Raw genomic sequence first — 11,560 nt, forward strand, 5'->3', positions numbered from 1 at the left:
AATTGGAAATTATTTTACGTACACATAAAAATACATATTTAATATGAAAATGACAAATAAAATAAAAATGAAGGAATAAAACCAATAATAGTGGCTAACATTATTTTAAATTTTACTATTGAAATGCATAAATAAATAAAATTTGTTTTATTTATTAATAAAATTATGTCAGTAGAAACTACTATATGTTGTTTCACAAATTCATAAATAATTAATTGAAATTAAACTCTTTGTTGCTGTAACGGCCAAAATTTTGTCAACCAAAAATTTGATCGTTACAACGTCGTGGGTATAGCTGTCTACTAAACACAACACGACCACCTAACACACAACAAGTAACACTCACTCGAAGGTTCCTGTAATAAAAATTGTTAAATACTTATAAAAACATTAAGTTAAACCAACTCACCCCAATCCTCTGCCACCAACAACGTGACTTTGAATTTGACAAATCTTAAAATTGTATGGAAATCCTTGGTTAGTGCGTGAACAATTTTTGAATAAATAAGACACATATCTTGAGCTATCGTTGGGTGTTCTATTTTGCTAGAACTTTATTGGAAAATAAAATAATTTTAAAATAATTTTCTAATTAATAGAATTAAATACACACGTTCACCGGCACAACACATTGCTAACAAACAAACGAGAGCAAAACAAAATAATAGTAAAGAGACCTGTCAAACGAAGAAAGCTTTGTGCAGAAAAGGTGTAGAAGTGGATCACAACTCAGACAAAAACCACTTCTAAAAGGTACTCAAAGAAATGTAAATTCGCCGTGAAACTAAACTTTCGCTCAGTGCGGTACAGAAAAGGAGCTTTAATGTTGGGTCAACAAACTTTAACGTTTTTTTTCAGCTGACACCGTTGACCATGGAGGGGATAAAAGGAGCGTTCACCAAGAAGAAGGTCTCTTGTTTTGTTCTACCGCGGAAGAAGGACTCCTGGCTCTGGTTTCCGTTGCAGCTAAAAAGTACGTGACTAAGACGGCGGTGTCACCAGTGAAATATGAGTGACTCTTCAAACTTAGTGAGAATATTTTGTTAAAAAAAATTATACATAGAGATTATATATATTGAAAATTTTATTGACGAATTGTGAACATTTTAAAAAAAATTGAATCTTGTAATCAAAGTCAAAGTTAAGTAAAAATAAAAATTACGTATAATTTAAAATTTTGTACACAGAAATTATAAATTTGATAATATCGAATTATTGAAAATTTTATTAATAAATTATGAACATTTAAAAATTGAAACTTGTAACCAAAGTCAACGTTAAGTAAAAATAAAAATTACGTATAATTTAAAATTTTGTACACAGAAATTATAAATTTGATAATATCGAATTATTGAAACTTTTATCTATAAATTGTGAACATTAAAAAAATTGAATCTTGTAACCAAAGTCAAAGTTAAGTGAGAATAAAAAGTACGTAAATTTTAAAATTTTGTACACAGAAATTATATATTTGTTAAAATCGAAATATAGAGAAAATTTTAGTTATAAATTGTAAACATTTAAAAAAATTGAATTTTTTTGACCAAAGTCAAAGCGAAGCAAAAATAAAACGTATGTATAAATTAAAATCTTGTACACATAGATTATATATACATATATTGGAGAATATCGAAATATTGAAAATTTTGCAATAATAAATTGAAAAAAAAAACTTAACAATTGAATTTTACTAGTGGCTGTAAAGCCAAATAAAAGTACGTACAAATTATATTTTAGACATAATTGTTTGGTTGTTAATATAATAAATCTTAACAATTTCTTTTATATCGAATAAATAAATTAAAGGAAAATAAACTAAAAGTGTATTTCAACAAACGCAATCAGATTCTTAACCAAATACAGAATTAGACATAATTGTTTGGTTGCTAATATAATAAAACTTAACAATTTCTTTTATATCGAATAAATAAATTAAAAGGAGAATAAACTAAAAGTGTATTTCAACAAACGCAATCAGATTCTTAACCAGATACAGAATTGATAAAGTACCACATAGACTAGCTACTCCTGAACGGTATAAATTCAAGGTGGGAATCCAGCACAACAACACAAGTGAGAGACACAGGTAAGAAAGATTCGGGGCTTCAATAGTAACTGAATCTCGGTTGTACGGGGTATAACTCACGTAGCTTTAATAGTCACGTGAGTCTATACTATAGTGTCGGAAACGATAGGTAGCTTTAATAGTCACCTAACGTCTCCGGCCCCTGGGCGCTTTAACAGTGAACAGGGAAGGGCGTGTGACCTGCGACCTATAACACAACGCACGTAGCTTTAACAGTCACGTGTGTCTGCGTTATATCGTGTCGGCTGTCTGGCGAATTAGTATTTATAACATCAGCTCAGCTCATCAGCGATTTAGTTTAGTTTCGATCAGGTGGCCTACGGTTCTGTTCATCGTCATCGTGAAAACTTGAAGTGATAGGGTCTCACTAAATAAATTTCTTGTGTGGACCTTGGGGACGGCTGAGTTCAACCCCAGCTTTAAACGAACCAAAATAAAGGTTCATTACAAGTGGCGCCCGAGCAGGGACCCTGAGACCAGCACTTCACGACTCGAATAGCAACTGTTTCAATATCAATAACGAGGTGATATACACACAACTAACATGGGCAGGTCGTAAATATTTTTTTTATATTTTACGAAAACATGACTTGAGAACCTCAGAGAATTCGGGCTGGATACTAAGGAATAATGTAAGACTTGCGGCGGTAAATAACAAACTTCGTAACACAGGGAAAGCAACATGGAATATACACGCGACAGAGAATATAGTGAAACATCAGAGCGACATAGCATGATCAGCGATACAACAGCAAGGCAGTTACATTCACATCCGCAATGTGATGTACACTCGTATCTTCCTCAAAGGAACACACAGGCAAGCGTCATTGACCAGGTCAGAAAATGGGCGATCCGGTATGATGACAACAGCGATCCATTGACGTTTATCGAGCGATTGGAAGAATTAGCGGATCTGTATGCCATATCAACGAACATGTTGCCTCGAACAATGCCCCTGTTACTAGATGGAGAAGGTTGGGTGTGGTTTAGATACAATAAGAAAGACTGGAATCACTGGGAAGCGTTCAAGAGAGATTTTCTGAAATTCTTTCTACCACATCAATATTTCGAGCGATTGGAGGACGAACTGAGAAATCGATTACAGAAACCAGGAGAGACGTTTAAAATGTATCTTTTGGAACTACAAAAACTAATGCGACACGCAGGTTTAAGTCAAGAGTCACAATTAGAACGAGTATATCGCAACATGAGCACAGAGTACCAAGTATACATCAAACGTCGGAATTTCACTTGTCTAAAGGAATTAATAGCACTAGCTGAGGACTTCGAAGAACTACGCGAAGAGCAGAATGAAGTAAGTCGAGCACGAGATAGCGAGGTAATCTTCGGGCGTGTAGCAGTGGAATGTGCACGACCGCTGATAATACAGAAGACCATGAGACGCATAGCCAATACACCGAAATGTGATAAAATCATTCATAGTCCAGTCTCCAAGTCACCTTTCCGCAGCCAGCAGCAACACCAGCCAATCGCCAAGCAAACACCTGCAGAAACGTCTAGAATTTTTACTTCAACTACTGCAGCAAGCATATCAACACAAAGCGTGCGACATCGAAATGACGCGGAACAACATCATGTATCACCGCAAGATCGCAAACTAATCCCAGAAAATCCAAAAATAATTAAGCAACAGCGAGTTCCACAAGAGCAAGAACCATTACAAGTCCAATTGAAACAAATGCAACAAGAGCAAGATCCGAGTTCAATCAGGCTGCAAATACCAGAAATACAACAAGAACAAAGTCCTAAAGTCAAAGAAATGTCAACAGAGTTTAATAACCAGCGAGTAATACGAAATCAAGAAACATTGCAAGTTCAATTGAAACAAATGCAACAAGAGCATCATTCGAGACCTATCAAAGTGCAAGTACCAGAAGTACAACAAGAACAAAGTCCTAAAGTCAAAGAAATGTCAGCAGAGTATTGTCAACCACGAGTCATACAAAAACAGGAAATATTACAAGTTCAAATGAAGCAAGTAACGCAGCAACAAGATCCAAGACCTAATAGTGTACAAAAGGCGCAACGATACCGAGATCCAAGTCCCATCATGGTAGCACCTGATGTAAAACAACATCAAGCTACACAAGAACAAGCAGCACAGCACCAAGATCTAAAACATATCAAAAAACAAATACCAGAAATACCACGACAACCAAATCCTAAATTCAACGAAATGCCAGCAGAATTTGGTCAACAGCTAGATATACATGAGCACGTGGCACAACAGCAAGATTCAAGACCTAGTAGCATGGAAGAAGTACAACGACACCGAAGTGCAAGCCCTATCAATGTACCGCCAGGTCCAGATGGAAAACAGCTACTAGATACCCCAGAGCACGCAGTACAAGAAGTGTTTAACATCTCGCAAGAACAACCACCGTCAAAGACTTCGCTAATACCATGGAAGCAAAAGGATAAAATTATCAAAACGAATTCAACAAAAGGTCAAATATATGATGAAATACTTAGTCTTACCCAATCATTACCATTAACACAACTACCACAGCAAAAGGAAAAAACAATCCGCCTTCTAAAACAAGTAGGAGTATGTTACGAGTATCACGCATCGAAAAATCCACCTAGTATTCAAAGTCGACAACAACAAGTGAAACAGCGAAGTGTATTTCAACAAGACGATCATCACACCAAAGAGCAACACGACTTTTATAAAATATATAAGAGTCCAAAGCAACGTCACAGAAATCACGCTGGCAGGTAATGGTTCAGGGCAAATCACGTTTCCCGAAAGAAAGGAGGGAGTGTAACGGCCAAAATTTTGTCAACCAAAAATTTGATCGTTACAACGTCGTGGGTATAGCTGTCTACTAAACACAACACGACCACCTAACACACAACAAGTAACACTCACTCGAAGGTTCCTGTAATAAAAATTGTTAAATACTTATAAAAACATTAAGTTAAACCAACTCACCCCAATCCTCTGCCACCAACAACGTGACTTTGAATTTGACAAATCTTAAAATTGTATGAAAATCCTTGGTTAGTGCGTGAACAATTTTTGAATAAATAAGACACATATCTTGAGCTATCGTTGGGTGTCCTATTTTGCTGGAACTTTATTGGAAAATAAAATCATTTTAAAATAATTTTCTAATTAATAGAATTAAATACACACGTTCACCGGCACAACACATTGCTAACAAACAAACGAGAGCAAAACAAAATAATAGTAAAGAGACCTGTCAAACGAAGAAAGCTTTGTGCAGAAAAGGTGTAGAAGTGGATCACAACTCAGACAAAAACCACTTCTAAAAGGTACTCAAAGAAATGTAAATTCGCCGTGAAACTAAACTTTCGCTCAGTGCGGTACAGAAAAGGAGCTTTAATGTTGGGTCAACAAACTTTAACGTTTTTTTTCAGCTGACACCGTTGACCATGGAGGGGATAAAAGGAGCGTTCACCAAGAAGAAGGTCTCTTGTTTTGTTCTACCGCGGAAGAAGGACTCCTGGCTCTGGTTTCCGTTGCAGCTAAAAAGTACGTGACTAAGACGGCGGTGTCACCAGTGAAATATGAGTGACTCTTCAAACTTAGTGAGAATATTTTGTTAAAAAAAATTATACATAGAGATTATATATATTGAAAATTTTATTGACGAATTGTGAACATTTTAAAAAAAATTGAATCTTGTAATCAAAGTCAAAGTTAAGTAAAAATAAAAATTACGTATAATTTAAAATTTTGTACACAGAAATTATAAATTTGATAATATCGAATTATTGAAAATTTTATTAATAAATTATGAACATTTAAAAATTGAAACTTGTAACCAAAGTCAACGTTAAGTAAAAATAAAAATTACGTATAATTTAAAATTTTGTACACAGAAATTATAAATTTGATAATATCGAATTATTGAAACTTTTATCTATAAATTGTGAACATTTAAAAAATTGAATCTTGTAACCAAAGTCAAAGTTAAGTGAGAATAAAAAGTACGTAAATTTTAAAATTTTGTACACAGAAATTATATATTTGTTAAAATCGAAATATAGAGAAAATTTTAGTTATAAATTGTAAACATTTAAAAAAATTGAATTTTTTTGACCAAAGTCAAAGCGAAAGCAAAAATAAAACGTATGTATAAATTAAAATCTTGTACACATAGATTATATATACATATATTGGAGAATATCGAAATATTGAAAATTTTGCAATAATAAATTGGAAAAAAAAAACTTAACAATTGAATTTTACTAGTGGCTGTAAAGCCAAATAAAAGTACGTACAAATTATATTTTAGACATAATTGTTTGGTTGTTAATATAATAAATCTTAACAATTTCTTTTATATCGAATAAATAAATTAAAGGAAAATAAACTAAAAGTGTATTTCAACAAACGCAATCAGATTCTTAACCAAGTACAGAATTAGACATAATTGTTTGGTTGCTAATATAATAAAACTTAACAATTTCTTTTATATCGAATAAATAAATTAAAAGGAGAATAAACTAAAAGTGTATTTCAACAAACGCAATCAGATTCTTAACCAGATACAGAATTGATAAAGTACCACATAGACTAGCTACTCCTGAACGGTATAAATTCAAGGCGGGAATCCAGCACAACAACACAAGTGAGAGACACAGGTAAGAAAGATTCGGGGCTTCAATAGTAACTGAATCTCGGTTGTACGGGGTATAACTCACGTAGCTTTAATAGTTACGTGAGTCTATACCATAGTGTCGGAAACGATAGGTAGCTTTAATAGTCACCTAACGTCTCCGGCCCCTGGGCGCTTTAACAGTGAACAGGGAAGGGCGTGTGACCTGCGACCTATAACACAACGCACGTAGCTTTAACAGTCACGTGTGTCTGCGTTATATCGTGTCGGCTGTCTGGCGAATTAGTATTTATAACATCAGCTCAGCTCATCAGCGATTTAGTTTAGTTTCGATCAGGTGGCCTACGGTTCTGTTCATCGTCATCGTGAAAACTTGAAGTGATAGGGTCTCACTAAATAAATTTCTTGTGTGGACCTTGGGGACGGCTGAGTTCAACCCCAGCTTTAAACGAACCAAAATAAAGGTTCATTACATTGCTTAATTAAAATTCAGAGTCATTGAATGAAACTTCAAAAGCAATTCAAAGCTCTTGTTTTTAATTGGCAATACTTGTTATGATTTAGAAAAATAGATAAATACTAAATAATTATTATTGACAAAGTTGTTAGCGCCAAGTTAATAACGAAATAAATAATTACTCGTAAATATTTTATGATAATAATGAAAACAATTGATGACAATCAATCTTCAATTTACCATAATGATGTTTTTATAATGTATGAAAAATCACAGAAAGAACAACGTAATTAAGTTTAATCATCATCTTCATTCAGAAAAAATTATGAAAAAATACGAACTGTTTCTGTGTTGCATACTTTTAGGCAAACACTTGTTTTGTAATAAGCTTAACTTCAATTGACGGTCATATAATTATTATCTTTAATTCGTAATAAATAAGTTCACAAAAAGTTACAATAAAAACTAGAGATCGAAACTATTCAATAAAAATCTAAAACAATTATTCTATTATATATACTTACATAGAAAACTTGAATTTTCAGTGTATAAACAGTAGTGGTTTGTTTTTGCTATTAATAATACATATCATATATGATAGTAAAATATATTTTGTAGCATAATTTCTGCTTGGTTATCAGAAGCAGATATTTGTTTGTGTAATTAATTTACAAATTTGTATGTAGTTCTACATTTATGCAACGGAAAATAGAAAAACAAGTCTTATACTCGCAAGGTTCTATTGTAGCTATCCAGAATTTACGCATTTTGTTAGAGTTTTGGAAGACCCCATGTACCGCACATTACCCATGAGAGATTATCATGACCACGTTTAATTTGTTTAATTTTGCGACATTAAAACTACTACTTCGAGAAAGGTGTTTCTAGTTGATTGCGGCCATAAAATTTTAGAAGTTAGAGGCATGATTTATTTTATAAGTGGATAAATATATAAAAATACATGGGATGCTACTTACAGCAAATAACATGACTACCCTTCACTCAAGGTGTGTAAAGTGTGATTCAGATTTACTGTGCCACATCAAGGATTTGTGGCAGAGTATATAGACAGTGTATAAACAAATATGTATTCCGAATGGACTCATTAACATCATGTTTCGGTTATGTCATACGTCAGAATGTCTACTTCTGGTTTAACGACAATAAATATCTCAGTTCTTGAACAAACTTTAAATTTCATAGATAAATACGATGTTTTGGGTTTTAAGCAGTTATGAATGGCTATTGAAAATTAAATTTCATAAAAACTTATAAAAAGGAAAATATCTATTAGATATTTTATTTATATCAATACATTCGGTATAGTTGCGTTCTACAATTCCAAGCACTTTTTACAACGTGGTAGTATATAGTACAATATAGTTTTTTATAATACAGGTATTATAATTTAGCTACATTTTAAATATATTTTAACTATGAACTTACGGCTATGACAAACGTAGTCGTCTGCTGGCATTATTTAATGTAATTGCTACTTTTTTCTAGAATCAATAAATATTTTATAGAAATTAAAGATTACCTAAAGATTATAACATACCGTTTTGTGGGATCATTAATATATCATTATATAATAACAACAATAAAATTGAAATATTAATAATACATTTTTATTGTTTTACCTCCCAGTCATTCATTATAAATTTCAAGCACGAAACTGCGAAAGGCCTTATTCAAGTCATCAAGGCATTACGCACGCCCCTGAACAGTTGCCGCATAATAAAAAAAACATTTCAAGCAGTAAAAATTTAATAAAACAATTCATTGCGGATTAAGCGAGATTTTTTCAATTTATTACAGTTTTTGTGTAAATAATTTGTTATTAATTTTTTTTAGTCACATGATAAAGTTTGTTACCAAAAAAAAAAAAAACTGAAACCTCTCGAATGTATTAATTCTGTACAAAAATTTGGAATCGTCACTTGAAGAAGTGTGAATTATGCTCGGCAAAGTAGCCAAAGACCTGCCACCTGTGTTTAGCAACGAAATAGGAAAACAGTGGTTAGAGTTCAAGTTGGCTTACGTAAAATCATTTGATGTTTTTATAAACTGCTAATTAATAATATTTATCTTTTTTGTTATGCAAAGCCTGTATAATTAAAACATCTGCTCAATAAAGACTGAGCTTCAATCTATTAGCACCAGCTCATTAACAATGTGGAGCTGTGAGAAAGTTCAACTGACTAAGTCACATTCTCTTCATTGTGTCCCAAATGTGAAATACTCGTTTTAATTTTAACATATATTTTAATCGGATTAAAATCAATTTCAAGTATAAATTATTCTACCTGAGTACGTTGAACAAATGCAGATATATATCAGATCACTTTTTCACAATTGCTTCATATTGTTCTAACTTGTAGCTCAGAAAACAATGTATTCTAAGCAATACTCGTATTATATATGTTAATATATTTACATTTAATTTCGACATTAATCTAAATCATTAGTATTTATAAATTAAGTTGGAGTACTTACACTTTCAGAACGGCTATCGGTTTTCTCTTCTTCCGTTAATGGTTCTTGTTCTTGCATTTGACATTTCAAACGTATTGCTTCGATTTCCAGCGCATTTATACCCGATGGCATTGAAATTGAGTTTCTGCGCAGATTCCTTCCAATATTATTTGTATTAATGATGACTTCAGGTGTTATACAACCACTGCAATAACTACTTATGCTTGAATCCTGCTCGTGTGCGCCATCCAGTAATCTTATGTTCTCTGCAGAATTGTGTATGCTTTCCCGACTTCCATTTTTTTTCTCATCTTCATCTATGTTTATCAAAATCGAAAGATCAACATTTCTTCTTTCGCTTAAAGAGGCCTTACGTCCATTATGTGTTGACGTTTTAGACACACTATCGGCGGTTTCATCATCAGCATATGGAAAGTCTAAGTTTTCCAGTGACTTTTGAATAAGTGGTTCTCTTTGGTGTTCATTTTCAATTTGTTGATCTTGATTAATTTTACTCATATTAATTTATTTATTTATTTTTTTTCTGTTTTATTATAAAACAAAATCGTATATTATATTTTCCTTTTTGGTTTAATTCAAATTTTAAAAGTTTTTATATGTAATGCGCTTATCATAATGTCTAGAACTAATATATACGATATATTTTAGTTAAAGATATTTCGGTGTAAGCACAAAATAATAAATCATAATAGTCTTCTAAATATATCTCAGTCTATATGTTTTCATTTCTAATGATCATTCATCTGATCATGCAAATTTTAAGGGACTGAAAATTTCAAAAGCACATAAATTATGTAGGACTATACCGTCTATTTTTTATATTTCCTGCTTTTTATAATCTTGTCGGAGTGCAGGCAAAAACCAAAAAAAACTAGCGAAAATATATGAAAGTAAAGTAAGTACTACGATTCTTTATATAGTGTAAATTTTATTAAAATATGTAAGTATTGTATGTATAATATACTAAAGCTTTACTTTAGATCTTTACAATATGTGGTGTCAATAACAACTTTTGGTCCTGAGGCTGTAATCGAACTTTTCTAAGGAAGGAGAACTTTTTTGTCTACAAGACAAGCATCGCTACTAGAATTAATCAAATTTTTATTAATTATTAAACACACAGGCGCACTTTAATATATAGGTTAGCCACACACATTAGAATTATTTTCTTCACCATTATTTTTATTGTTCCCGAGAGTGTCATAAATCCGACCTAAATATCGATAGAAACTTTCATTGAAAGTTTTATTTATCGATAATTTTTTAAATAATATTAAGAATCATGAGATTCGATCTTTTGCGTTAAGTATTGTATATACACACCAATTCACAAAATCTGGCAATTATAAAACGAAATTACTTAATTTTCTGTCATTTTTAATTATTTTAATTTATGAGGCACAGACAATTCAGACAATAACAAAATTAAATTTACATTTTTAACAACAAAATTTAATTAATTTTAATTATGAAACTTAATCAGAAAAATTCACTGCGAATCTCACTCCGCCATGTACGCTCGGTGCGAATTTAAAAATTCGTTTGAACAAAACTGAAAATTTCTACACAAGAAAAGGTTAAAATCGCTTATTCGCTTATTCGCTTTTCGCTTGTTTTACAAAATCAAAACAAAAGCAAATCTACTCGAGTGTGCCAATCGCGATCGGTTGTGAGCGACCGTGCGAGCATCGAGTCAACAGCAGTTAAGAAGACACCTAATCGATTCGGCACGGCTCCTTTACGGCTCGAAACCGCCGCTCGGCCATTTCATTCACGTCGTTTATACGAGAACCAACGATCGGTTCATAAAATAATTAATTTGAACACAACAAAAATAATGACAACAAAAAAAAAAAAATTAAAAATAATATTTATCTACACTAATTAAACCCTTAAAAAATAATGACAAAA

At 32.2% G+C, this 11,560-nt stretch overlaps 1 protein-coding gene across 1 annotated transcript in view; it reads right to left on the minus strand.

Moving 5' to 3' along the window:
* LOC119668922 (myogenesis-regulating glycosidase) overlaps nt 1-10,150 on the minus strand; it is a 142,433-nt gene extending 132,283 nt beyond the window's left edge. Inside the window, exon 1 of the mRNA XM_038078600.1 lies at nt 9,650-10,150. Coding sequence (XP_037934528.1) covers nt 9,650-10,147 — 498 coding nt within the window. The 5' untranslated portion in view covers nt 10,148-10,150. The remainder of the gene's footprint in view (nt 1-9,649) is intronic.
* Between the last annotated feature and the right edge of the window lie 1,410 nt (nt 10,151-11,560).

This window comes from Teleopsis dalmanni, chromosome 1, assembly GCF_002237135.1.
Source record: "Teleopsis dalmanni isolate 2A chromosome 1, ASM223713v2, whole genome shotgun sequence".
Taxonomy (NCBI): Eukaryota; Metazoa; Arthropoda; class Insecta; order Diptera; family Diopsidae; genus Teleopsis; species Teleopsis dalmanni.